At 30.9% G+C, this 23,996-nt stretch overlaps 1 protein-coding gene and 1 long non-coding RNA gene across 2 annotated transcripts; both read right to left on the bottom strand.

The window, feature by feature from the left end:
- Positions 1 to 4,007: 4,007 nt before the first annotated feature.
- LOC145333318 (uncharacterized) lies at positions 4,008 to 22,940 on the bottom strand. The gene is made up of 12 exons (XM_080178441.1): positions 22,748 to 22,940; positions 16,245 to 16,369; positions 15,929 to 15,947; positions 9,901 to 9,999; positions 9,222 to 9,320; positions 8,670 to 8,749; positions 8,112 to 8,189; positions 6,868 to 6,950; positions 6,386 to 6,464; positions 5,614 to 5,806; positions 4,768 to 5,370; positions 4,008 to 4,018 (listed from the first exon to the last, which is right to left on the bottom strand). The coding sequence occupies exons 1-12, from the start codon at positions 22,938 to 22,940 to the stop codon at positions 4,008 to 4,010; spliced, it is 1,662 nt and encodes a 553-aa protein (XP_080034567.1).
- Positions 13,079 to 14,670, bottom strand: LOC145334081 (uncharacterized). The gene is made up of 4 exons (XR_013884707.1): positions 14,574 to 14,670; positions 14,272 to 14,338; positions 13,681 to 13,738; positions 13,079 to 13,140 (listed from the first exon to the last, which is right to left on the bottom strand). It is a non-coding gene; the product is annotated as an uncharacterized LOC145334081 (long non-coding RNA).
- Positions 22,941 to 23,996: the final 1,056 nt, after the last annotated feature.

The following is a 23,996-nucleotide window of genomic DNA, read 5'->3' as shown; positions in this document are numbered from 1 at the left end:
ATGTGTAAAGACATATTTACATTTTTAGGACTTGATTATAGAGTTGCTTCGCTTATAATACTATACTTTGTTGTCCCAGGAATCAGTATACCAAAAATCAGATCAATCGGATGATTAGATCACATAAAAATTTGTTGTTAAACAAGTAAAAAATCAACATGTTTAAAATGGACATACGGACATTCTTGTAATGATTATAGAGTTGCTACGCTTTCTAAATCTTACCTAACTACTAAAGGAATCACCATGCAAAGTTTGAAATCGATAGGACAATTTTAACATGTCTAAATTAACAAAAAAAGCTATCCGTTTGTGACGGACGTACGGACGGACCGACCCTAATTATAGAAAAGCTTCGCTTTTAAAAATAATGATATTAAGGGATAAGACAATGGACAATTAATTAATATACCAACATTCCCAATAAATTAAAACAGAATTTCACTCTCGTAGATTGACATTTTTGATGAAAAGTCTAAGTACTTTAAGTAAGAAACAACCAATCAAGTCACCAGTCAGAGACGTCCAAACTTTTGAAACTCTTCATTTTACCTCCTAAAAATTTTAAAATATACATTAGATTATCCCCCTCAAACATTTATAACCCCTTATTTTACCCCATTAAAAAAACTTGGATGTCCTTAGAACCAGTATAATTTACATTGCAATATCCCCATCCTTCCAAGAGAAAACCTTACTTTTACATGATTTACTAGCGGCTACGCCCCTAGAGGCCTCTAGGGGCACTTAAGGAGGGGGAAGTCGAATTTGATACCCCAATTTCTTATTTAGATTTTAAAAGAAAAAGTAAAAAAAAATTTTGGGGAGTGGATTTTTTTATTTATTTTGGGTGAAGGGGTATTTTAAATTTTTTGGGGGGTTGGGGGTGTCCCACCCTTACAAGAAAATAGTTATAAACCTTCCCGGGACTTATTAGAAGCTACCCTGTTAAGGAGAACCTGATCGGTTCAGCGGTTAGCGAGATCCTTCGAGACACACAGATACACAGACACACAGACAAACAAACAGACAAACATCCTGTTTCTTTAGTATAAGTAAGATATTGAATGACAGTCTGACTTTAGCAAAGCATTTGACTAACACAATATACAATATTTGTGTCAATATACGAAAAGAGATAATAGGTTGATGATTCTTATTTTATGGATAAGATCATCCTTGTTTACAAAAGGACTAAATTTTGCTCCCTTTTACTCTAGGAGATTTGGGGAGGGGAGACAGCAAGATGGCATAAAACAACATAGATTAGATAAGACTTGAATTAATAATATAAATAGTCAAATTCCAACCTGAAATACATAAATTAATCGGTTTATTGGTTACTGAGATCTTGATTTTAAACTTTATACAAGGATAAATAGTATTTATTTGAAAGGTCAAAGCTTGGTTGAGTAATTATGATTATTATTATGATAGTACACAAAAACTAAACCAATACAAAGTTATTACCAGGAAGGGAGGGGACATTGGATTATTTTTTACACTAGTCCCAAAAGTTTTTTAACAAAGTTTTCTTATTCGTTGGCTAAACAACTTTGGGGAATTTTGTATCATTTTGATTTGTTGGTTCATTCAATTAAGTGTTTAAACGATTTAACTATTAATTAGGATCTACAGAAGGGATAATTTATTGTATCATTTTTTGGAGTGTATACCAATTTATCGGCGATTGTCTTATCCCTTTATATTCCTGGATAGAAATGCAGTCTCTTGGTTAATTGAGATACTGATTTGGTTAAAGGGAAAATCATTTTTAATTTCTAAGTTTTATGAAAACTTATGCTTTCTGCAAAGTTTAAAAAGTTCCCTGTTCTTTCGTCTACTTACATACAAACATTGAACGTATTGTAAACACCTTTCCACGTATAATAAAATATAAAAAAAATGTAGCTCTTGCCTTCAGAACAATATTGCTTAGAAACGGTTCTAATCCAGCGGATATATATCAGTTTCGATATCATTCTGGAAATTATCTGAAGAAAATGGCCAAGCAAAATCATATGAAAGAAAAGTGTAGTCAAAAGCTTTTTAAAGACATTTTTCAGTGAAATTCACTTTCTTTCCCTTTATTTATGGCCTGAGGTCTCGTATCTTCTCCAGAAATCATTTATACTTTTTAATAGCGAAGCTTTTCAATATATTAGGAGCGGTCCGTCCGTACGTCCGTCTGTAACGGATAGCTTTTTTAGTTAATTTAGGCGTGTTAGAATTGTCCTATCGATTTCAAACTTTGCATGGTGATTCCTGTAGTAGTTAGGTACTATTTAGAAAGCAACTCTATAATCCTTACCAGAACGTCCATTTTAAACATGTTGATTCTTTTACTTTTTTAACAACAAATTTTTTTTGTGATCTAATTATTCGATTGATCTGATTTTTAGTATACTGGTTCCTGGGACAACAAAGTACAATATTATAAGCGAATCAACACTATAATCAAGTCCTAAAAATGTAAGTATGTCCATAAACATCATTCTGTATCAAACAGTTTTTCAACAAATTTACTCACAATTTTGCTTCGACTCTTATACATTTATATTCTGATTATTTAGTTCTGACACTATACAAGTGTTTGTACTACCGTTTCAGTGCTTCGCTTTTATGGATGTTGTCATCCTTGTTGATATAATAATTTATCGTGATTACCGTCTACACAAATTTATATTTTGAATGAAAAATTAATTTTTAAGCTTTGCGACACCTGTAATGTTTGTGTAATAATTTAACCATTGACACAGTTATTGGATGTTAGAATATGGAGATATGGAAAAATGACAGGGGAAAATAATTTTTAATCAATATAAGTTGCTAACATAGACATATTTTATTGGTCAGTTAGTTCCTTCTTCAGGTTCTTCAAAAAGGTAAAGGGATGGATGGAGAGGGTGTCGTGTTTTAGCCAGCTAAACTTTTACTTTATTAAAGTACAAGATAGAGTAATAATTAATCTATTACACAGTTATAGCTTTCTATAGAGTTCAGTGGCGTACACAGCGAATTGCTAAGGGGGGGGGGGGGCAACCCTCTATCCCATACCACTGAATAAGATTCTTAAAAAATAATACATTTTTCTTAATGAGGATTATGTTTGATAAAAACCAGATTTTCCAATTCTCAAATGAAAAACTAAATAAAAGAAAAGCTTATCTCGTCTAAAAAACTTATTTTCTTATTTTTCCTTATCCTTGTAAAGTTTTTGATACTTTAACTCCAAAGGGAATATAGTAATAACCAGTGTTGCGAAGCCGGAGCTTGAGCCGGGTGCCGTTGAGTCGCCATATTTTACTGGAGCCGGAGCTGGAGCCGTAATTTTTTGTTTAAAAACGGCCCCGGACTAGATAAACAAAGAGATTTTTTATAAATTATAATTTGGTAACTCTGTTTTGTCATGTGCAAATGCCCCTTTTAGGTTTTTCAAGTCCATTTAAAAAAAAATAACTTTTAAAACCTTCAAAAGTCAAAATTAGACGTGGGAAAAAAATATGTTGAGTATTTCTTGATTTTAGGTCGGAGCCGGAGCCGCACCAATATCAAACGGCGCCGCAACGCTGGTAATAACAATGAAAAACATAAAAATTAACAATTCTAAATTTATTTACAAACCAAATAAAAAATTATTAGAATTATAATACATTATTGGATCTAATTATTACAGGAATCGAATCTTTCTCCTTAATTAAGAACTTGCATGTTTCATAGACGTCCAAGGGTCGTATTAAAGGGTTGTTTCCCCCCCCCCCCTCAAACTTTCAAAAACCTCTTTTTACCCACCTCAAAATTTTAAAAATTACATTAGATTACCCATCTCTAACCTTTCAAACCCCTTATTTTACACCCTCAAAATTAAAAGCTTGGACATCCCTACATGTACACATTAACCCGTTACGCCACTATCAAACTTATATTTTTTTTTTGAAAGATTCAATACAAACAACCTTTAATAAATATCTATAATACTGAGATTCTATTATGAGATTTTAGATAAATTAAGGAGATTCTAATATGTATAAACACAAGATTTCATTTTTTTTATAGTAAAAAAATACTTTCTACATTAAGATTCTAGAAAAGCAATTATTCAAAAGTTTGACTTGTGAAAATCTTGGCTAAAAAAAGTTGCCATATCACATGTTCCCGTCTTTAAGACTGTTTGCCAAATTTAATAACTATTTCATAAATTAAGGTTTTAGATACTAGTTTAAAAAAAAATTAATGTATATTTTTGTAAAAATAAAGAAATAGAATATATAAATTAAATTATATAATATATAAATACAAAAATTCTAAAAATATTATCTAAAATATATGTATATAGGTAATTATTAAAACTACTTAGAATTTATAGAGTCCTTTTTTATATCACTTATTTTCTTCTTTAGTATGTATTAAAAAAAAATATATTATATTCATAGAGACCATAATCACTCATTTATGTTAAAATAGACTTTAAAATGTTAGATTTTTTTCAGAAAAATTTCATCATTTACCTTTAAAAGCTTTATTCTGTTATAAAAGTTTTGTAAAAAATAAGACTTATGTATATATATTTTTTATGAGATTCACTTTCATTTTATTTTAAGTCTTTGGTTTAACATTTAATGTTGTATTGACCACTACTTTAACTCATTAATTAAGTAATGTTTTATTTTCTATATCCATTGTATTATATCCCAAAAAGTGTTTTAAAAATAGAATTAAAGAAATTATTGCCCTGCGTGGCTAAATTATAAGCTATATCCCCCAAACCACTGCCTTGTCTTTCTGTAGTTGTAGTTGTTGTTGTTGTTTGTGGGGTTGTTGGAGGCTCTGGCGTTGTGGTTGTGGTCGTACTTGTTGTTGTAAACACAACATCATTTACTGAGTTAACTACAGTTGTTATTTGAACAACAGTGGGTTCAGTTGTAATTTGAATTTCTGTATTGCCTTCAGCAATTTCATTTTTATCCTCATTAGGCGATGTAAACAGTAGTTTATTAACATTATTAAACCATTGGGTGTATTTTTTAAGGCTGTTGGGGGTAGTTGTTTCTTTTCTAATGTCTAAAATTGTATTTTTGTTGGTATCAATTGATTTTGGGGTTGTTAAAAGAATATTGCTTTCAGTATTATCTCTATCTTTGTCTATTTCAGTATTTTCATCACCATCATTAACTGATCCTAAAGTTGTTAAAAGAACAATATTATCTTCTTTATACGCATTTTCATCAATATCACCCTCTATAAATGATTTACTTGTAGAAGTAATTGTGGGTAAATTTTCTGTAGATTTTTCGGCTGTTAAAGCTGATTTTCCTATCAAAGATTCTGGTGTGGTGATTTTAAAGTCTCGTGTTGTAAATTTCAAGTCTTCTAAAAAAAATAATACATTATTTTAATTTCTAAATTGGCAAAATGTAGCGCAGCAATAACAGCCAATTATAAACAGATCAATAAAGTACTTCATTAGAGAAAAAATAAAATATTTGATGTTTTAAAAAATTTAAATTTTTAGCAGGTATTGTGCTATTAAATCATAAATGAAATCAATTAATTTCATTGTTTTACTTGGGTTTTACTATTATCATTTATTTGTTTTTAAATCTTAAAAGTTACCTAAATCTAATTCAGTTGTGATTTCAGTGGCTTCTAATGTTTCGCCATTCTCAAAACTAGCGGATTTTTCATCATTTGGAAGATTTTCCTCAAAAACAATGGGTTCTAATTGAGGAGCTTGTAAGTGAATAAGATTATCTCTATCTTCAGTATTAGCTACAGTTATGTTCTCGTTAGATTTGCCAAAATCAATCTTAAAAAATGAAAATTTAAAAACAATAACTTAAAACTTCTTTTTTCGAATGTGGAGGGGGTTAACAACTCAATATTAATGTTACAAAGTAACAATGTCCAAACTTTTACACCAATAATTTATATCTTAAAAATGGATACTTTTGTTGATCATACATTGGGGCGACATGAATTTATCTCCAATGTCTTATCCCAGTATGATCCCTGGATTAATTAAAAACTCAGTTTCATATTTGAGTAACACATTAGAGGGGAAATGGGTTAAATAACTGTATATCCCCTATCCAAGGACCCTACGCCGACTTTCAATTTGGTATTTTGAAATCAACGTCGGAAATATTGACACAGCTATGTCGCTACAAATAAGCAGAAAGCAGTTAGCTAGAAGACGAAAAAGATTCTTAACAGGGGGATCCAGGCATATTGGTGGAATATATATCTATACTATAAATTTATTGATTTGATCTAGATAATAATTTTAGTGAGCAAGATTAGAGTAAACGCAATGAATCTTAATGTATAAACAAAACCCGTATCAAACAAATATCTGTGCACAAGCCTAAGTCTAGCGATTACTTACATCAATAGGAATAATTCCCCATCTTCTGGTCGTTGTGCTTGTTGAGGGTCTTCGTGTCGTAGTTGCTCTAGTACTTGTCCTTAAAAAACAAGAATGACAACATCTATAAAGGTAAAGCTCATCAAATGAGCCAGTCGGACAAACTAACATTAATAAATGAAATATAAGGTTTATAATTGAAAAGCAATTCGAAATCATATTTTTTCGCATCGTACTAAAGATATTATTTCATATAAAAAGTTATTTTGAAAACTAACTTTTAAAAATCTAATTTCAGCAAAATAAGTATATCCACATTATAATATCTTTTTTATCTGACATTTTGACTTTCATAAATTCCTCACATAATTAATAACTTTTTTTATGTTTTTTTTTATTTGGATCGTTTTGGGGAACCGTGTCTGTAGAATAAGACATAGAGTTACTTAACTGCAATAGTTGTGATGTTAGAGCCTTGTAATTTACTTAGCACCAAAAGTTACCTTGTAAATTGAGTGGGGGGTTTGAGTGCTACTGGTATGTTAACAACGTTGGATAGATGTTCTTCTGCAATTATTGATGTTGTCTGAAAAATTGAAAAATAAATTAGTATGTCTGTCTGTCCTTGTGTCTGTCTTTCTGTTTTGTTTCTGTCTTCTGTCTGTCTTCTATCTGTCTGTCTTCTGTCTGTCTTCTGTCTGTCTTCTGTCGTCTTCTGTCTGTCTTCTGTCTGTCTTCTGTCTGTCTTCTGTCTGTCTTCTGTCTGTTTTCTGTCTGTCTTCTGTCAATTTTCTGTCTGTCTTCTGTCTGTCTTCTGTCTGTCTTCTGTCTGTCTTCTGTCTGTCTTCTGTCTGTCTTCTGTCTGTCTGTCTTCTGTCTGTCTTCTGTCTGTCTTCTGTCTGTCTTCTGTCTGTCTTCTGTCTGTCTTCTGTCTGTCTTCTGTCTGTTTTCTGTCTGTCTTCTGTCAATTTTCTGTCTGTCTTCTGTCTGTCTTCTGTCTGTCTTCTGTCTGTCTTCTGTCTGTCTTCTGTCTGTCTTCTGTCTGTCTTCTGTCTGTCATCTGTCTGTTCTTGGTTCTGTCTGTCCTCTGTCTGTCTTTTGTCTGTCTTTTGTCTGTCTTCTGTCTGTCTTCTGTCTGTCTTCTGTCTGTCTTTTATCTGTCTGTTTTCTGTCTGTCTTCTGTCAATTTTCTGTCCGTCTTCTGTCTGTTTTCTGTTTGTATTTTGTCTGTCTTCTATTTGTATTTTGTCTGTCTTCTGTCTGTCTTCTGTTTGTCTTCTGTCTGTCTTCTGTCTGTTTTCTGTCTGTTTTCTGTCTGTTTTCTGTCTGTTTTCTGTCTGTCTTCTGTTTGTATTCTGTCTGTCTTCTCTCTGTCTTCTGTTTGTATTCTGTCTGTCTTCTGTTTGTATTTTGTATGTCTTCTGTTTGTATTTTGTCTGTCTTCTGTCTGTCTTCTATCTGTCCTTCTGTTTGTCTTCTGTATGCAATTATCAAGGAGAAACGACCATTGAAATGTAAACTAAAAGGGTTCCCAAAGTTTTATTAATACCTTTCATAAAAATTCTGGGGACTTTTATTAACTCTGGATTGGTTACTGCAGTATGGCAGTGTCCTAACTTTCCACCAAAAATTGAGAATTTGTGTCTTGTTTATTCTATCTATCTATCTATCCACTTAAACTCTCAATGGTAGGTAGATAACTCCATGCTATAGTTCCAACTATCTATCTATCTATCTATCTACTTACACTCTCAATGGTAGGTAGAAAACTCCATGCTATAGTTCCAACTGTTGCTTTTGCAGTTGCCACTGTCGTTTCCTCCAACTGGAATACAATAAAATTTTTATAAAGCAAATAAAACTAAGAGTAGCACAGCAATAATAATAAGCACAAATAATAAATTAATAAAAGCTATATTACTTTCGAATAAATCAATTTCCTTTTGACATAAAAAATGTTTCTTCTAAAACGTTAAAAACCAAATTAAAGAGCTGTGACTGGAAATTTTTTTCCAGTATGGCTTCGAAGCCTATTAATATCAGCTGGATTAGAACTGGTTCTCAGCCATACTGACAAATCATGTATAGCATTGTATTAAAGACAATTTTTCACGTATATTAAAATGAAAATAATTCCAGTTTTCATTTCAATATCCGCGGAAATCTGTCTATAATACGATGCGATAAGTAACAATACTTTTAGAAATAAAACAGCTGAGGGAAAAATGCATAGATACACTAAGTTGGAAAGACAAACTTTTTTGAGACAACTGTTGTAGAGGTCCATACTGCACATGGTAACTACCTGTTCCGTTAGAATGGTGGGAATTCCAACATTTCCAGTCAAAGTTATCGGATCCTCTGTTTCAAATGGCATTGCAAGACCTACAAAAATCAAAATGAAGTGGTCAAATTTTTAAAAACCACTGATACCCATTTCATTTACAATTTTCGAAAATAAAACGTCTTTTTTGAAACCTTGAGGAGAACTCCTATACCGTATCTTAAATTACATAAAATAAGCAGGAAAACCAAAACTATGTTTATGTATAGTTCACTTTCTGTTAAATAAATTGAAATAATAATTACAAGTATAAGGAATACCTATATCCATGATGTTTTAATAACCTATGTTTTAATAGGCATACCTATACAATTTGGTCAATAGAAACATCATGTACAGATTCGATGGGTATATGAACATATTTTTGCATATTTCATATTATCTTGCTTAGTCTAACAATTTTTAAACTATGGTCGTGCAATCAATCTTGCTCTACGTTTTCATCAACCATCTCCAGAGGTATCAATATTACACACTGTTACGCACACACACACACACATGGTAAATCACTACCTTGAAGATCAATTTCTGTGGCAAGGAGTTCAGTAGCAACTTCAGCATCAAGATTAACATCTGTGTCAAGATTAGGGGGAATGTCAGGTGTTTCTATTCCTAGATTAACATCAGTGTCAAGATTAGTGGGAATGTCAGGGGTTTCTATTCCTAGATTAGCATCTGTGTCAAGATTAGGGGGAATGTCAGGGGTTTCTATTCCTAGATAAAGTTAACATTTTGGGATTGTTAGATACCCATTTGTGTAAGCTATCAAAAAGCCTAACCTTTTAAAAAAAAAATAACATAATGTCTGGCTGCTTGTAGTGCAGATCCGATATGGTTCTCCTTTATAATGAAGCCTCTTATAGGTTGAATAAAGGTTATTAACTAATTTGAGGGATGATAGCTCCACAACTCCTCTCCCTCAAAAAAATAATAATTCCTTTTTTAAAAAGGATGTAGTTGGACCAACTCTCCCTATTCCCTCAAATGTAGATAGTTCTAAATATACAAAAGTGCATGTCTGTGTGTCTGTCTGTAGAGTGAGATATCGTTAACCGCTGATCCAATATGATTCTCTTTTACAGTATAGTTTCTCATATTGCTTTACTAGTTATCTCAAGTGTATTATTTTTATATATATTTAGAAAATTAGGCAACCTGATATGCCTCAATTTTAGAGTACTACAAATCTTACCTGAGCCTTCTTGGTGAGGCACAAAAGGAATGAAAACAAAATTGGATGTCGTCGTTGTTGTCGTTGGTTTTAAAGTTGTGGTTGTAGTTGTTGTTGTAACTAAGCAAAAGAAATGTTATGTGGTAAGCTACCTTATGAATTTTTGTATCTGCAAGTCCGTCCGCAACGTCATGGAGGTAATGTAATGTTCCCGACTGATATTTAAGGTGGACTTATGATTTTATTTGTCAAGATGTATCTCTCGATAGAGCATACAGTTTACAGTATACACACAACTCACTCTTAGTTCGTCGGTCATATTACAAACAAGGATGACAATATCCATAAAAGCGAAGCTCTGAAACGTTAGGACAAACGGACACTTGTATTATGTCAAAACTGAAAAATCAGAGTATAAATGAATAAGAGTCAAAGCAAAATTGTGAGTAAATTTGTTGAAAAACTTCTTGATACAGGACAGTGTTTATGGACATACTTACATTTAAATAGGAATTGATTATAGAGTTGCTTTGCTTATAATATTGTACTTTGTTGTCCTAGAAATCAGTAAAACAAAAATCAGAACAATCGGATAATTAGATCACATAAAAATTAGTTGTTAAAAATTTAAAAAATCAACAAGTTTAAAATAGACGTACGGACATTTTGGTAATGATTATAGAGTTGCTGCGCTTTCTAAATTGTACCTAACTACTACAGGAATCACCATGCAAAGTTTGAAATCGATAGGACAATTCTAACATGCCTAAATTAATGAAAAAAGCTATCCATCTCAGACGTACGGACGGACGGACCGACCCTAATTATAGAAAAGCTTCGCTTTGAAAAAAATATATTTTGATATTTTAAAACTTTCATTATTCTTCCATTTATTCTATCCAAAAACCGAGAAGACTGCCTTCATATGATCGAGGCTGTCCTAAACCCTTTATTTATAAGAAATGCTTTCTTATTTTTAACTTACCACATTGTTATATAAAAGATTTATTATTAAAATGAACTATTCTTAAAAAGTATGCATTTCTTAATTTCAAACTAGAAGTTTAGATTTTATAATTTTATACTAAAAGAGACAAGATCATGCATCTTGCATTTTATTTCAAATTGTATTCAATACTTATACTATGATCATATCATGCATTTTCAAAGCTCATTTAGATTAACTTCATGCATCAAATTAGTAATTAAATAAGATTTTAAACATTTAGAAAAAATTATTGTAGAACCTGAAACAAATAATAAATAAGAATTATTGTTAACAAGGATGAAAACATCCATTTGTAGCGAAATACAAAGATACACGACCGAAAGACAGACGGACAAAACAAAGTATAGGATCGATACACATATGTCATAGAAATATTTTATTGAAATATCAGCTGTTTATCTTTGGTGGCAGCAGGATAAATCATGTTTCCACGATAGCATTACAGACTGACTGACGTACAAAGACAAGATGAATTATAGTGTTGCCTCGCTAATCGGAGCATAATTTATGATTCCTTGACAAAAACCGCATAAAATTTTAGTATTATGTATGATTTCATATTTCATTTACTGTACATCTTTAAAATAACTTCGACTGCTGAGAATTATAGAGTAGCTTTGCTATTTCAAATACTTGCTTGTTTTAATATCTTCTGATAAATTTACTATTAATTCGTTCATTTCTTCCTTGCCAGGCTCCCTAAAATCAGGGTAAGGGGATAGGCAAATTAATTATATATGTACTAGCTGCTACGCCCCTACAAGCCTCTAGACTTAGAGACTCTTAAGGTGGGAGGGGGGAAAGTCGAACTCTCCCCCCCCCCCCACCTCAATTTTCAATTAGAGTTTTTTAAGAAAAAGTATAAAAGATTTTTATTTAAAGGGTGAGATACACTTCTCCAAAATATTTAAAAACCTTCCTTGGACCTATAAGTTGTCGGTTCAGAGGTTAGAGAGATCCTTCGCTACAGACGAAAAAAAGACAACATTATATAATTTTTAAACAATCGATATATTATTACTTGGATGTTGCACCAGATATTCATGTACTCTAATAAATATATACCCTCATACACCCTTTTCCCCCATCCAATTCCCTCCTACTTGATGAACGACCTGACCAATAAATGAGGTCTATATTATAAACTTAAATTGAAGACAAATTTTACCCTGTCAAAATAAATCCACGTATTGAGTAGTCTATATCTATATTTAAACCCGCAAATGGTTTTATATATGGTTTAGGTTTACTTACACTTTATGTCTGTGTACATAAACGTTGAAATAGTATTGACTGGAACAGGAATCATCATGCCAATTTGAAAATTGACAGTGATGTACGGACGGATGAGCCCTTAATTTAGAAAAGCTATAAATATCTATTTATTATTAGCGGCTACGCCACTAGAGGCATCTAGGGGCACTTGAGAGGGTAGGGCGGTTGAATTCGACAACCCAAAATAAGTATAAACCTTCCCAGGACCTATGAGAAGCTACAATGTAATGGAGAACCATATCATTTCAGCAGTTCCATCGGCACAGACAGACACAAACAGAGCCTGTTACTCTATTATATAAATTTACTTATTTATCCACCTATATCCTGCCTGAAACGGAGCAAACGGTATGTATGTTGGTCGCGGTGGACTGGGCGTCACTGTAGAGCTGGAGCCGCTTTCTGGAGGTGTCCACAGTTCTACTGGAGGTCCTGGACAGGCAAAAACCATAATCCTTATAATAAAGTAACATGATGCTTGTCTGTCTGTACAGAAGGATCTAGCTGACCCCTTTACAGGAGAGCTTCTTATAGGTCCTGGGAAGGTCCTTAACTATTTTTTAGAAAGGTACCACCACCCTCCCAAGAAAAATCGCCTATAGAAAAAATTACCTCCCCCCCCCCTTCCCACCCTGGAGTGATGATCCATTTTTAGTCTACTTTGTGCCCTGTATTTCTCTCTCTTTCTATTTCATTTTCTCTCCTTCCCTCTCATTTTTAGTCCAATATTGCAACCTTAACCTACCCCCCTCTCTCTTTCTCTCTCTCTCTCTCTCTCTCTCTCTTTCTCTCTCTCTCTCTATCTCTCTCTCTCTCTCTCTTTCTCTCTCTCTCTTTCTCTCTCTCTCTCTATCTCTCTCTCTCTCTCTCTATCTCTCTCTCTCTCACTTATTCTCTTTCTCTAAGGTTTTCGCCCCTGATTGAAAAGGTTGGAACGGTATGAATGTCGGCGCATCTGGATCATCTGTTTCTGGCTCCTAAAAGAAATAAATGCTTTCCCTAAAAGCGCCCATCAAACACTGAACCCCCCCTCCCCCTTCTTCCTTATTTTTTCCTTAAAAACAAAGGGGGAGTTGTTAGTTTTTTCATATTTCTAACTCCTGCAGGGGGCCATAATCATACAGGGCTTATACCTAACTTAACCTGATCTGAACTCAATATAGCTCTATAAGAGAAACCAAAAAATCAAATTAATATTAAAATTTTCAGAGAAGTTTTATAAAATAAATTAAAGTTTTTTTTGTCCATAAGGTAGATCGATAGAATATTTTTTTTTATTCTACAAAAAGTAGTATTTTATTCAATAAGATTTCAAAGGAATAATATAAGGGAGTATAAAGCTAGAAATTTTCTCATTTAGGAGTTTGCCGGTCTGTTGTATATTTTAGAAAATCATAACTGCCTAAATAATAGAAAATCAAGAGCATCACAGGTAAAAATAATTTATCTTATTTTAACAATCCGCAGTCGCAAAAAAGCTGCCCCAACTTAGGCAGCTGCCATGCAGGATATTTTACCTTTGTTGTCAAATATATGATACCAGGCATTTCTTCTTCAGTCGTAAACAGAACATTCCTAAAAGAAAATATTACAATAAGTAGCGCAGCAACAAGTTTTTTAAAAGCATTTCATATATGTACTAGTGACTGCGCACCTAGCTTCTAGGAGCTCTGTACTGAAAGGGGCAGAAAACAGCTTAAAACCATCCCAAGCCTGAAATGAAAAAGCCTAAAACCATTACGGGACTTATGTGGAGCTTACCTAAAATGGAGAATCCAATCAGTTTAGTAATTGAAAGCTTCTGACAAAAAAACCTTACTACTTTATATTTAGGATAAAGAATATGAATATAAATATAGCAGGCAAATTTAATTTCAATAAATTCAATTAGGCCAAATACATTAAGATTTCCTAACCTAGCCTACAAGTCAGGATTTCTATGACTTCAAATAGATGTATAGCAATATACAAGTCTTAGTACATATATTTGGTCCCTAGTCATTTATGGTAGTCTATAATTTGATATTCATTTTTTTTTATGGATTTAAAATGTTAGATATTAAAGGTTATGTTAATAAATTATTGAATACGATATTTGTATTTCGTACCTAGCTGTAGTGCCTTCCGTAGTAAATGTAGTTCCATCTGTTTTACTTGCTTCTGTTGATACCCAGTCTAGATAGATAGATAGATAGATAGATAGATAGATAGATAGATAGATAGATAGTAGTTAGATAGATAGATAGATAGATAGATAGATAGATAGATAGATAGATAGATAGATAGATAGATAGATAGATAGATAGATAGATAGATAGATAGATAGATAGATAGATAGATAGATAGATAGATAGATAGATAGATAGATAGATAGATAGATAGATAGATAGATAGATAGATAGATATTAACCTGAAGAGGCAAAGATATCAAATCCGATGGTACTGACGGCTAAAGTTGTTGACACGGTCGGTTTCACTTTGTAAAATCAAATTTCATTAAAAATCTGTATTCATGGCTGAAAAATTCCGTTGGTCCGTAGTGCTATACAAGATAAACGGATTAAATTTTTTCGTGAAGATTCTCTTTACCAATTAACAACTATTATATGATTTACTTGGTCTGACGGTCTGTCAGTTATGCTTTTAAAATACAATTAAGTAATCAGACATACAGAATACATATGAAAGGTTTAGTGATTTTTCTCAATTATTATATTCTTAATGGATGTTTTTTATTAATTAATAAACTGAATATTCTTAATATTTTAATTTTTTCCTGTGGTAGTAGTTAACATGGTAGTTGGTGGCATTTCTGTTGTTGATGTTATAAAGATTACTTCCTCTGATGTTGTTAATGATATCAAACTGTTATCTAAAATTAATAATAAGGGACAGAAGTTGATTCCTCTTTTATCCTGTTTAAATAAAAATTGTTTAGTTTGTCTATGAAAAAAATTTGCACTGTATTTAGATACTCTGTGTTATTGGGGATTGAAGCGAAGCTTTTCGACAGCTTAGACATTAGACCATCCGTCCGTCGTGTCCGCCGCTCACGCTATGTACGCTAGACTTTCAAGAAAAGAAATATGAAGAAAAGGAAAGATTTTTTCTCATATTCATTCGAATCCGGTGGATAGGAACCGGTTCTCATCCATACAAAAAAAACTATGTCTAGCATCGTTTTATATCCAGCTCTCCACGAATATAAAAATATACAATCATAAGATTAAAACCAGTTTTTTTTTTAACAGGTGCTTTCGGCACCTTGAGGCTAAAAAACTGGTTTTAATCTCATAATTGTACATTCTATATCCGCGGAAAGCCGTTTATGATACGATGCGAGAAATAACTATTATACCTGGATTATTTGGGTAGAAAATTGTAGTATTGCTGGATTCTAATCCTCCAGGTTCACAATGAGGACACACAACTTCTATATCAGGACCTGCTTCTACAATCATAGGGGATGCAATTTTTTATTTCCTTTCAAATCTTTCAAAAGCTTTTTAAACAAAAATATTTATGTAGAATTATTTTGAGTGCAATTTGAAAAAAGTGCTTTTTTATTATTAGTTCAGTTGAGAAATAAACATTATTAAAATGCATTTTAAATTTTTTTATCAAAAATGCTTTAGAAATTAAATTACATTTGTTACTGCTTTAAAAATAACATGCAAAAAAGTACTTCATGCTAAAGTTTAAAAGAGTAAACAAAAAAAGATCCAATTAAAAAGTTTATTTTATGCAAAATATGTAATATTTTACCTGTTGTCGTAGTAGGTGCCTAAAAAAGTTAAAATGATTTTTTAATAAATAATCTTATTCCTATTTAGGAAAAAAATATTAAAAATATTATTATATACAAATTTGTATTTTATATCATATATTTAAGTGATGTAAAATCCACCTAGAAATATAATTATCTTGGACATCTCTTTGTCCTCCAGAATTATCCCTTACCAAAAAAAAATATGCTACTATGTAGATTAAAAATGTTAGAACTAAGACATACAAACTAATGAAAGGTATGACATTTTTATTATAAAACATCTTTGCTATTTGAAAAACAAGTTGTAATTACCTCTGTAGTTGTAGTTATCTGGTTACAGGTATAATTATTATAGGTCTGTATGGAGCACCACAGGGTACACAGTTCTGTTGAGCTAGTAGGGTTAGATAGATATGGGCAGTCTATTGGTAACAAACCTAAATATAATTGATATTTTACAAAAAGTAAAATTTAAATCAATTAATACATAAAAAGAGCACAATTTAAATAAATAAATACATACAAAGAGTACAAGTTAAAAAAATAATACATTAAAAGAGTACAAGTTAAACAAATTGATACATACGAGTATGAGAAAAATGAATTTATACATACAAAGAGTATAAGTAAAATAAATTATTACATACAAAAACTATACTTAAATAAATAATACAGGGTCATTCAAGAGAAATGATTTTTTAAAAACTTAATTATGCATAGAAAAGAAAACAATTATGTAAAATGCTTTATATATTTTGAAAACCTATTATAAGACATTTACGTTTCAAATATTTGAAAATGATTATTTCAACATATTAGGCCCTAAAAACTGGTTATTCCAGAGGCTTTTTTTCGAAGATTTATTGATTTAAAGGTTGTTAAAAAATGTGCACCTTTTTAAAATTCAAATTGCATGGCTTGTGTTAATAGAAGAAAAATGTTATGCACATCATTAGAATCGTCATAAGCTCTAGTTTTTTTAATATATGAAAAACATTCCTGTGCTACGTATAGTAGTGTGGCCCAAATGAAGGTCTAAATCGCTTTTCAATGTGCGGAATGTAAAAATAGGTTATGTATTGTTTGTAGATTTTAGCCCTATATTTGATTTTAAGAAAAAATCTATCGCTATCTCGTCCAATGCATATTTATTTTCACCTTTACTTCCCCAAATTAAGAATGCCTTACACCAGATATAAAGCAAAACATCAAATTTTCTGTCTGTTTGTTTACAAACATTGAAATAAAATATTAAAATCACCAGGAATAAACATATGAAGAAAGAAAGTATAAAAATTTATTTTTGTACAATTACAATAATTTGGGAAAGCTAATTCATACTGCAAAATCATTGAAGAAAAATAATTAAAGATAAGCCTTACTCTTTATTCCTGGTTTAATAAAAAAACAATCAAATTATTTTTTGCAATATTAATTTTTTTATTAGTATGCTTTTTTTAAAAGTTGAATATGAGAATAAGTATATTGCACATTTTTTTACCTTCATTTAATTTTTTATTTTAGTAAATTGTCTCTTTATTGGCGACAATGTCTGTTGAGCCATGAAATTTATTAAAAACACTTTTTCCTATTTTATGTCTTTAAAATGTATATTTTTTAGAGTTTTTCATCATTTCTCTTCTTATAAGACTAATAGCTTCTGTTTTAGTTCAATTTCTTACACAAATTATCAATTTAAATAAAACAATGTTTTTAGACGTTTTTTCGGAATTATTCGGCAGGAATGGCGGTTCTGCCTACTTTTTATAATTGCTTTATATTTGAACTCTTGTTACATTATTTTAGGTTGGCAGTTCTTTAATTATTTCTTGTTAAAATCATGAAAATATGAAGTTTTTGATAAAAAGCTTAAGATTTCGAGATTAATTTTTATTGTAGAGAGGTCTAGTTTTCACTAAAAGGTCTACATTTGAGCCAGTAACAACTACAAGGTAACCGCAAATTGATATGGTAAAGATTTAAAAATTCAAACGTATAGTAAGGGAGCTACATGGTAAAATTTTACAATTACTTAAAACTTTTCAACCTTTTTCTCACATTTTTCAACGTAGCTCCTTAAATACAAATATCACACAAACGGTACTTGTATTGTCAAAAACAAGAGCTTATGACGATTATAACAGTATGCGTATCATTTTTCTACTATTAACACAAGCCGCGCAATTTGAATTTTAGAAATGTGCATCTGTTTTGCTCAACTTTAAATCCATAAATCTTTGAAAAATAGGCCTGTGGAAAAACCAGTTTTAAGGGCATAATTTGTTGAAATAATCATTTTTAAATATTTAAAAAAATAAATGTCTCATAACAGGTTTTCCAAATATATAAAGCATTTTACATAATTGTTTTATTTTCTATGCATAATTAAGTTTTTCTCTTAATTTTTCTTAAATGACCCTGTACATCCAAAGAGTACAAGATAAATAAATCAATACATTCAAAGAGTACAATTCAATAAATAAATACATGGAAGATCTATTATGGATAGTTTCAGACAATTAATTGTTGTTAAAGTGGTGTAAAAGATCCTCCCTTATTTTGAACTAGCCTACAGCTCACGATGTTCGCTGGTCTATAATGCTCTTGAGAATATTAAATATCCGTACTGGAAAGGTAGAAGGCTAATGCAATTATTAAGGTATAAAATCCGATCAGTTAAGAATTTGTAGAGGACCCGATCTTTCAGGGTTAAGACAGAAGACTTATTTTATGTTTGCTGACCAATGCACCTCTACTCTAAGAATAATATTGTCTGTCGATCTATCGGTAATGCTCTTAAATAATTTTCCCAGCTTTTATCGAAGATATTTTTTGTATAAAGATTCACTATGCATCATTACTTTATATGTCTGTCTGTTGTACACCCTTTTTGCTTTTATTTTCTTTGCTTTTTTTAAATTCAAGAGCTTCTATAGTTATGGATGTTGTCATCCTTATTTACCTGTTAAATGTTAGTAGCGAAGTCAATTAATTTAAACTTTAAAAGTTTTATTCCTTACTTAGTCCGTTATTCTGTCTATAGACTACTAATATTTTGTGTGAAGATTTGTATGACCACTGCACTGATCATCGTTCGTCTGTCTGTTGGTTATGCCGCGTTTTCTTCTTTTTGCTTTTGAGTTTTACTTTTACTATTAGGATTTTGCTACTTATGGATATTATCATTCTTGTTGATGATTTTTAAACTCAGGGATCTTAAGAAATAATGTTTTATATTTATTTTACATCCCCCATGATGATAAACAGGGGTAAGCCTTCGGTTGATTTAAAAGTTTGAACACTTCTTGTTTAGAACTGACTAAACACTGATTAAGTTTTTTAGTCAAAGTGGTTACTAAACTTTGATAACAGTGTAATTTACAGTCATATGTTACCTCCTTCCCCGAGGAAAAGAAATTTTGGAATTGAAATTATCCTTCTTACTCTATAATTCACTCTAAAATATTGGTTTTCTCAGCTGCTATAAAAATTAGATGGCTTAAATTTTTAATCAAGATTATAATAGACATTTGTTATTATAATTGCTTATTTATAATTCAAAATGTCCGTCCGTTCGTCTGTTGGCTAGGATTAGAGGAAAAAGTAATTTTCTCATTTGCTATTCAATGGCTGAAAATTTTGTTAATATTCCCTACATAGCTTGCCAGTATGGACCTTATCTATTGGTTAGTTATTTCATCCAGTAAGAGGGAAAGAAATGGGGTAAAAGGGTTGTATAATGTTAATGATCTATTTCTTGTAAAAGCTAAACTTTTCTACAGTGGGGGTTGATCTGTCCATCCGTACGTCCCTAACAGATAGTTCTGATAGCCCTTTCACCATGACGTTAGTATGTCCAAATAAAATAACTTTTATTTAAGCTATTAAATGACATATTTACTTAAATTTTTGCTGAAATCTAAATATTTTCTCTTCTAAGTGCAGTTACTCTATATTTCTTAATGTTCTTTAGTAGAATTGATTAATGTTTCTCTTTTACGGATTTTGTCATCCTTGTTAATGTTATTAATTATCAGAGATAATTACTCTTTTTAAATACTATCGCTCTTTGCCTTACAAATTTTATTCTCTTATTCTTCAATTAAATGTCCATTTTATCATCTCTTCAAATTCAGCTTGTAATAAAATTAGAATGCCTATGATTCATTATGTACTACCCCCTCCCCCCCATCTCTCTCTCTTTCTTTCTCTCACTCCCTCCCCCCAACCTCTCTCTCTCTCTCTCTCTCTCTCTCTCATTCCCCCGTTCTCTCTCGGTCTCCCCCCTTTCTCTTTCTATCTCTCTCGCTCCTTCTCTTTTTCTCTCTCTTCATATATATGTTACACATAATGATTCGACTCCCAGGTTGTTCCTAGTATAGGTAGAATTTTTTTTTGTATTATAAAAATTATACAAAACATACAAAAGTACTATTGTATAATTTTTTTTAAAATTTTGTACAGTAAATTTTTTTTGGCAAAGTCTCCTCGTACATGTTGTATCAATTTTGTATACAATAGTACTTTTGTGTTTTTTTTTATTTATTAGTATATTTTTTTTTGTATATGTTGTACACTTTTTTTAAATTTTTGTACTAATACCATTTTCCTGATTGTATATCTTGTATTATTATTTTGTACAATAGTATTAATTTCAAAAATTTGGCAGAGTCCAAACATTTTTTACTTTACTGAATATTTCAATATGTCTCTAAAGTAACAAAAATAATTAGAGTATAATTTGTGGATTTAAAAGAGTTTTTTTGTTTCATGCTTATTGTATTTCTTTTTATATACAATAGTACAAAGTTTAGGAAATTTGGTTAAGTCCAAATTTTAGAACTTTGCCTAAAAATGAACATAGTATTTATAGTACACTTTTTTTGTGTGATAGTATTCATTTCAAATTTTTGGACTTTGCTTAAAAATGAACATAGCGTTTATTGTATAATTTTTTTGTATAATAATATTCATTTTAAAAATGTTTTTAAAGTTCCAAATTTGTAGACTCTAACAAAATCTTAAGAATGTATACAATCGAACAATAAAAAATATACCATAACATAAATTTAGATGAGTTCTAAAACTGAGGACGTAGAAAATATTTTGAAAAACATTTCTTGAATATCAAAAAGAAATTTTAGAATTTGACAAAAAAATTGTCTAATTCTACAATTTTGATTTTATTTATAAGTACAAAATTTTTTTTTAAGTAAAAATTTTGGGACTTAATATGTTAATTAATGAAAAAACCATAAAAGTACTATTGTAGACAAAAATGATACAACATGTACAAGAAAAAAATAAGGGACTGTACAAAATTACAAAAAAATAATAAAATAGTACTTTTGTATAATTTTCATAATACAAAAATAATTCTACCTGATATAGTTCAAATTTTTGCTGCTAGGTGTCTCTCCCTTGTTAGAAAAACTTTGTTTTTTTGGGGTTTCCAATATATATATGGTTGTTTAAAAATCAAATAAGTAAATCGTATTCAAATTGGTTTCTCATTTCATTTTTTTTGTTCAGTATTTTAAAATATTTCATTTTAAATAATTACAAAATCTAAACTATAGACACCAGTATACCAAACCTAATCAACTTCAGTATAGCATGGAAAGGATCATAGCCTAGCCATGATAAGAGTTAAAACATGAGAATCTCTTCACTGAGCTTCCATTATAGAAGTAAAAGATGAGAATATCTCATGTACTCTTATCATTATGAATAGTTTAAATCATGGAAATATCTTCCTTAACTCTATGATATTTTTTTGAGAAAATATAAGTTTTCTAACCTTTAAAGGACCACATTTGTACTTTTGTATGATTTTCATAATACAAAAAAAATTCTACTTTTACTATGTATTACCTGGGAAATTTTTAAAAATTTGTAGTATACATTTTTTGCTTCTCGTACTAATTTTAATTTGTATTAATTTTTAATGACTCATACTAATTTTCTAACCTACAGAATCACGGCCGAAAAATGGTTTTAGTATATGATATATGTCTCTCGTACTAACAAAATTTCTCGTACCCTTGTAAGAATTCTTGCATAACGATGGTATACTATCGTAGATCCCACAAATTTTCTATACTATAGTATAACAAAATTGATACAATTTTAGAGTAAGGCCATGTATACTATTGTAAACAAAAATGTATACTAAAAAAAGGATCCACGTATACAAAGGACCACCTGGGCTTTAACATTTTATGTTAGAATATCTGTTTAATATATATTTAATCAGTAATTATTAGTTTTATATTTACACCCAATGCAATGTAACAATAAACGATTTAACGTTTTGCTCCATTTTTTATCATATTTTAAAGATTGAAATCCTAATATTCTTCATTTCAATTTATCGTCCTTATAGGGTTGAAATGTTTAGTTTCATATCTGACCACATTACGGGAGTTTCGCATGAATTATTTCATTTTAAAACTAAGTTTTCTTAGATTTACTATATTATAAATTTAAGTTTTCTGTTTTATGAATAGAAATCAAATACTTCAATGTTATTTAAATAGCAACATGAATTAAAAAAACTGAATTTATGATGCTAATAGTAGAATAATGGGTCTTAACGTTCTGGTCAATGAGAATTTAATAGGGATTATTGGAGCACTATGAGTTTTATACACTATACTCTTGGAAGATTCGAGCTCATTTATAGACGTTTATTTCCTATATAGATCTGTCATGGATCTTGATGCAATAAAGCAGGCCCTTTTGTACATGTTAAAAATTGGAAGATTTCATTAAATAAAAGTTGTCTCAAATATAGGTATTAAATAAAAAATTACCTTCTCCATTCTGCGGGGCCGGTCCAATGACCGTTTCTAGCTGGGACAAACTAGTCCACAAGACACACAATGTCTCTCCCTCAGGATCTGTGCCATACTGTCCAGGGCAAGGTGGGGTGGTTGTAGTAGTTGTTGTGGTTGTGGTTGTAGTTGTAGTTGTAGTAGTTACACCACATTCATATCCTTTATTCATATAAAACTATAGATTACAAAATGTATACTCTAATGGTCAAATATTGTTTTTTTTTATCTAATTTAAAGTACAAACACAATCTACCCTTTGATTGCACATGGTTTGTTTAGAAGTTCTTTTTCTCCCTTCTAAAGAGCAGTATCATATTTATCATTTTCTATGTTATTTTTTACGTTTCTAACATAGCAGCAGGATGTGAATTTTTCAACATACAGCTATGTGATTGTTTATGTGTCCGTTTTTAAGTAATAGTTAAGAATTCCGTATCGGCTTGTCAAAAGAAACTAAACATTAGATTTTTAATTTAAAGTTGAATATGCCTTTATAGGTTTGAAGTTCGCACCAAACTTGACATAGTAGATCAGAACTGATAAAATTATCATTATCATAAAGACATGTGACAAAGGCCAGGTCATCGTCGGGTACACTGGTTTATAGGATCAAGTCGGATATTTTTATGACGTCACACAAGACACTTTCCAGCGCTTCAAAGGTAACAGATATGTTGTCTAGGCTGTTCCATAAATATCTAAGCTTACTTGGTCATAATCTAATGATATGCAAACCTTTGCTATGAGACAAAGAACTTTTGGCTCTAAGCTGTCTAACTAAAACTAATCTAAACATAAAAGTAAAATATTAAAGAGCTAAGAGGAAATATGTAGACCATGTGCCGACTTTCAATTGGGTCTTGGAATATCAGCCAATAGCATCGAAAATACTAATACAGCCAAGTCCCTGCAAAAGAGCAGAAGAAATTTGCTAGGTGCCAAACACTGGATCTCGGTAGTCGTCTGGGTTATACATCTATACTTATACATTATTATCTTATCCGCCTTGATTCCTGGTATATTTTAGCTTCTCTAGTTCACTATGGAGGTTGCATAGGATGTTTGATTCTGGTGATGCCAGGTAGTCTGCTGGACATTCAATACACCTGCACCAGTCAAGGATTAATTGATTAAAGTCAGGTATTAGTATTTTATTGTATAAGTATTTTGTACTATAGAATTATTTTGATTTGTAAATCAAACAGAAAAACTCTTTAATTTGTCA

The sequence above is a fragment of the Acartia tonsa genome, chromosome 12 (genome assembly GCF_053477335.1).
Source record: "Acartia tonsa isolate MP-2025a chromosome 12, ASM5347733v1, whole genome shotgun sequence".
NCBI lineage: Eukaryota > Metazoa > Arthropoda > Copepoda > Calanoida > Acartiidae > Acartia > Acartia tonsa.
Note: the sequence above shows the minus strand (reverse complement) of the source record. Positions and strands in the feature narration are given on the sequence as shown.

Excerpts from the sequence above, each read along its gene's own strand:
- LOC145333318 (XM_080178441.1), bottom strand. The coding sequence starts at position 22,940 with ATGAATAAAGGATATGAATGTGGTGTAACTACTACAACTACAACTACA. Across the intron at positions 8,750-9,221 it reads CACAGAAATTGATCTTCAAG|GTCTTGCAATGCCATTTGAA; the intron begins GTAGTGATTTAC and ends TGATTTTTGTAG. Across the intron at positions 5,371-5,613 it reads CACAACTGAATTAGATTTAG|AAGACTTGAAATTTACAACA; the intron begins GTAACTTTTAAG and ends TATTTTTTTTAG.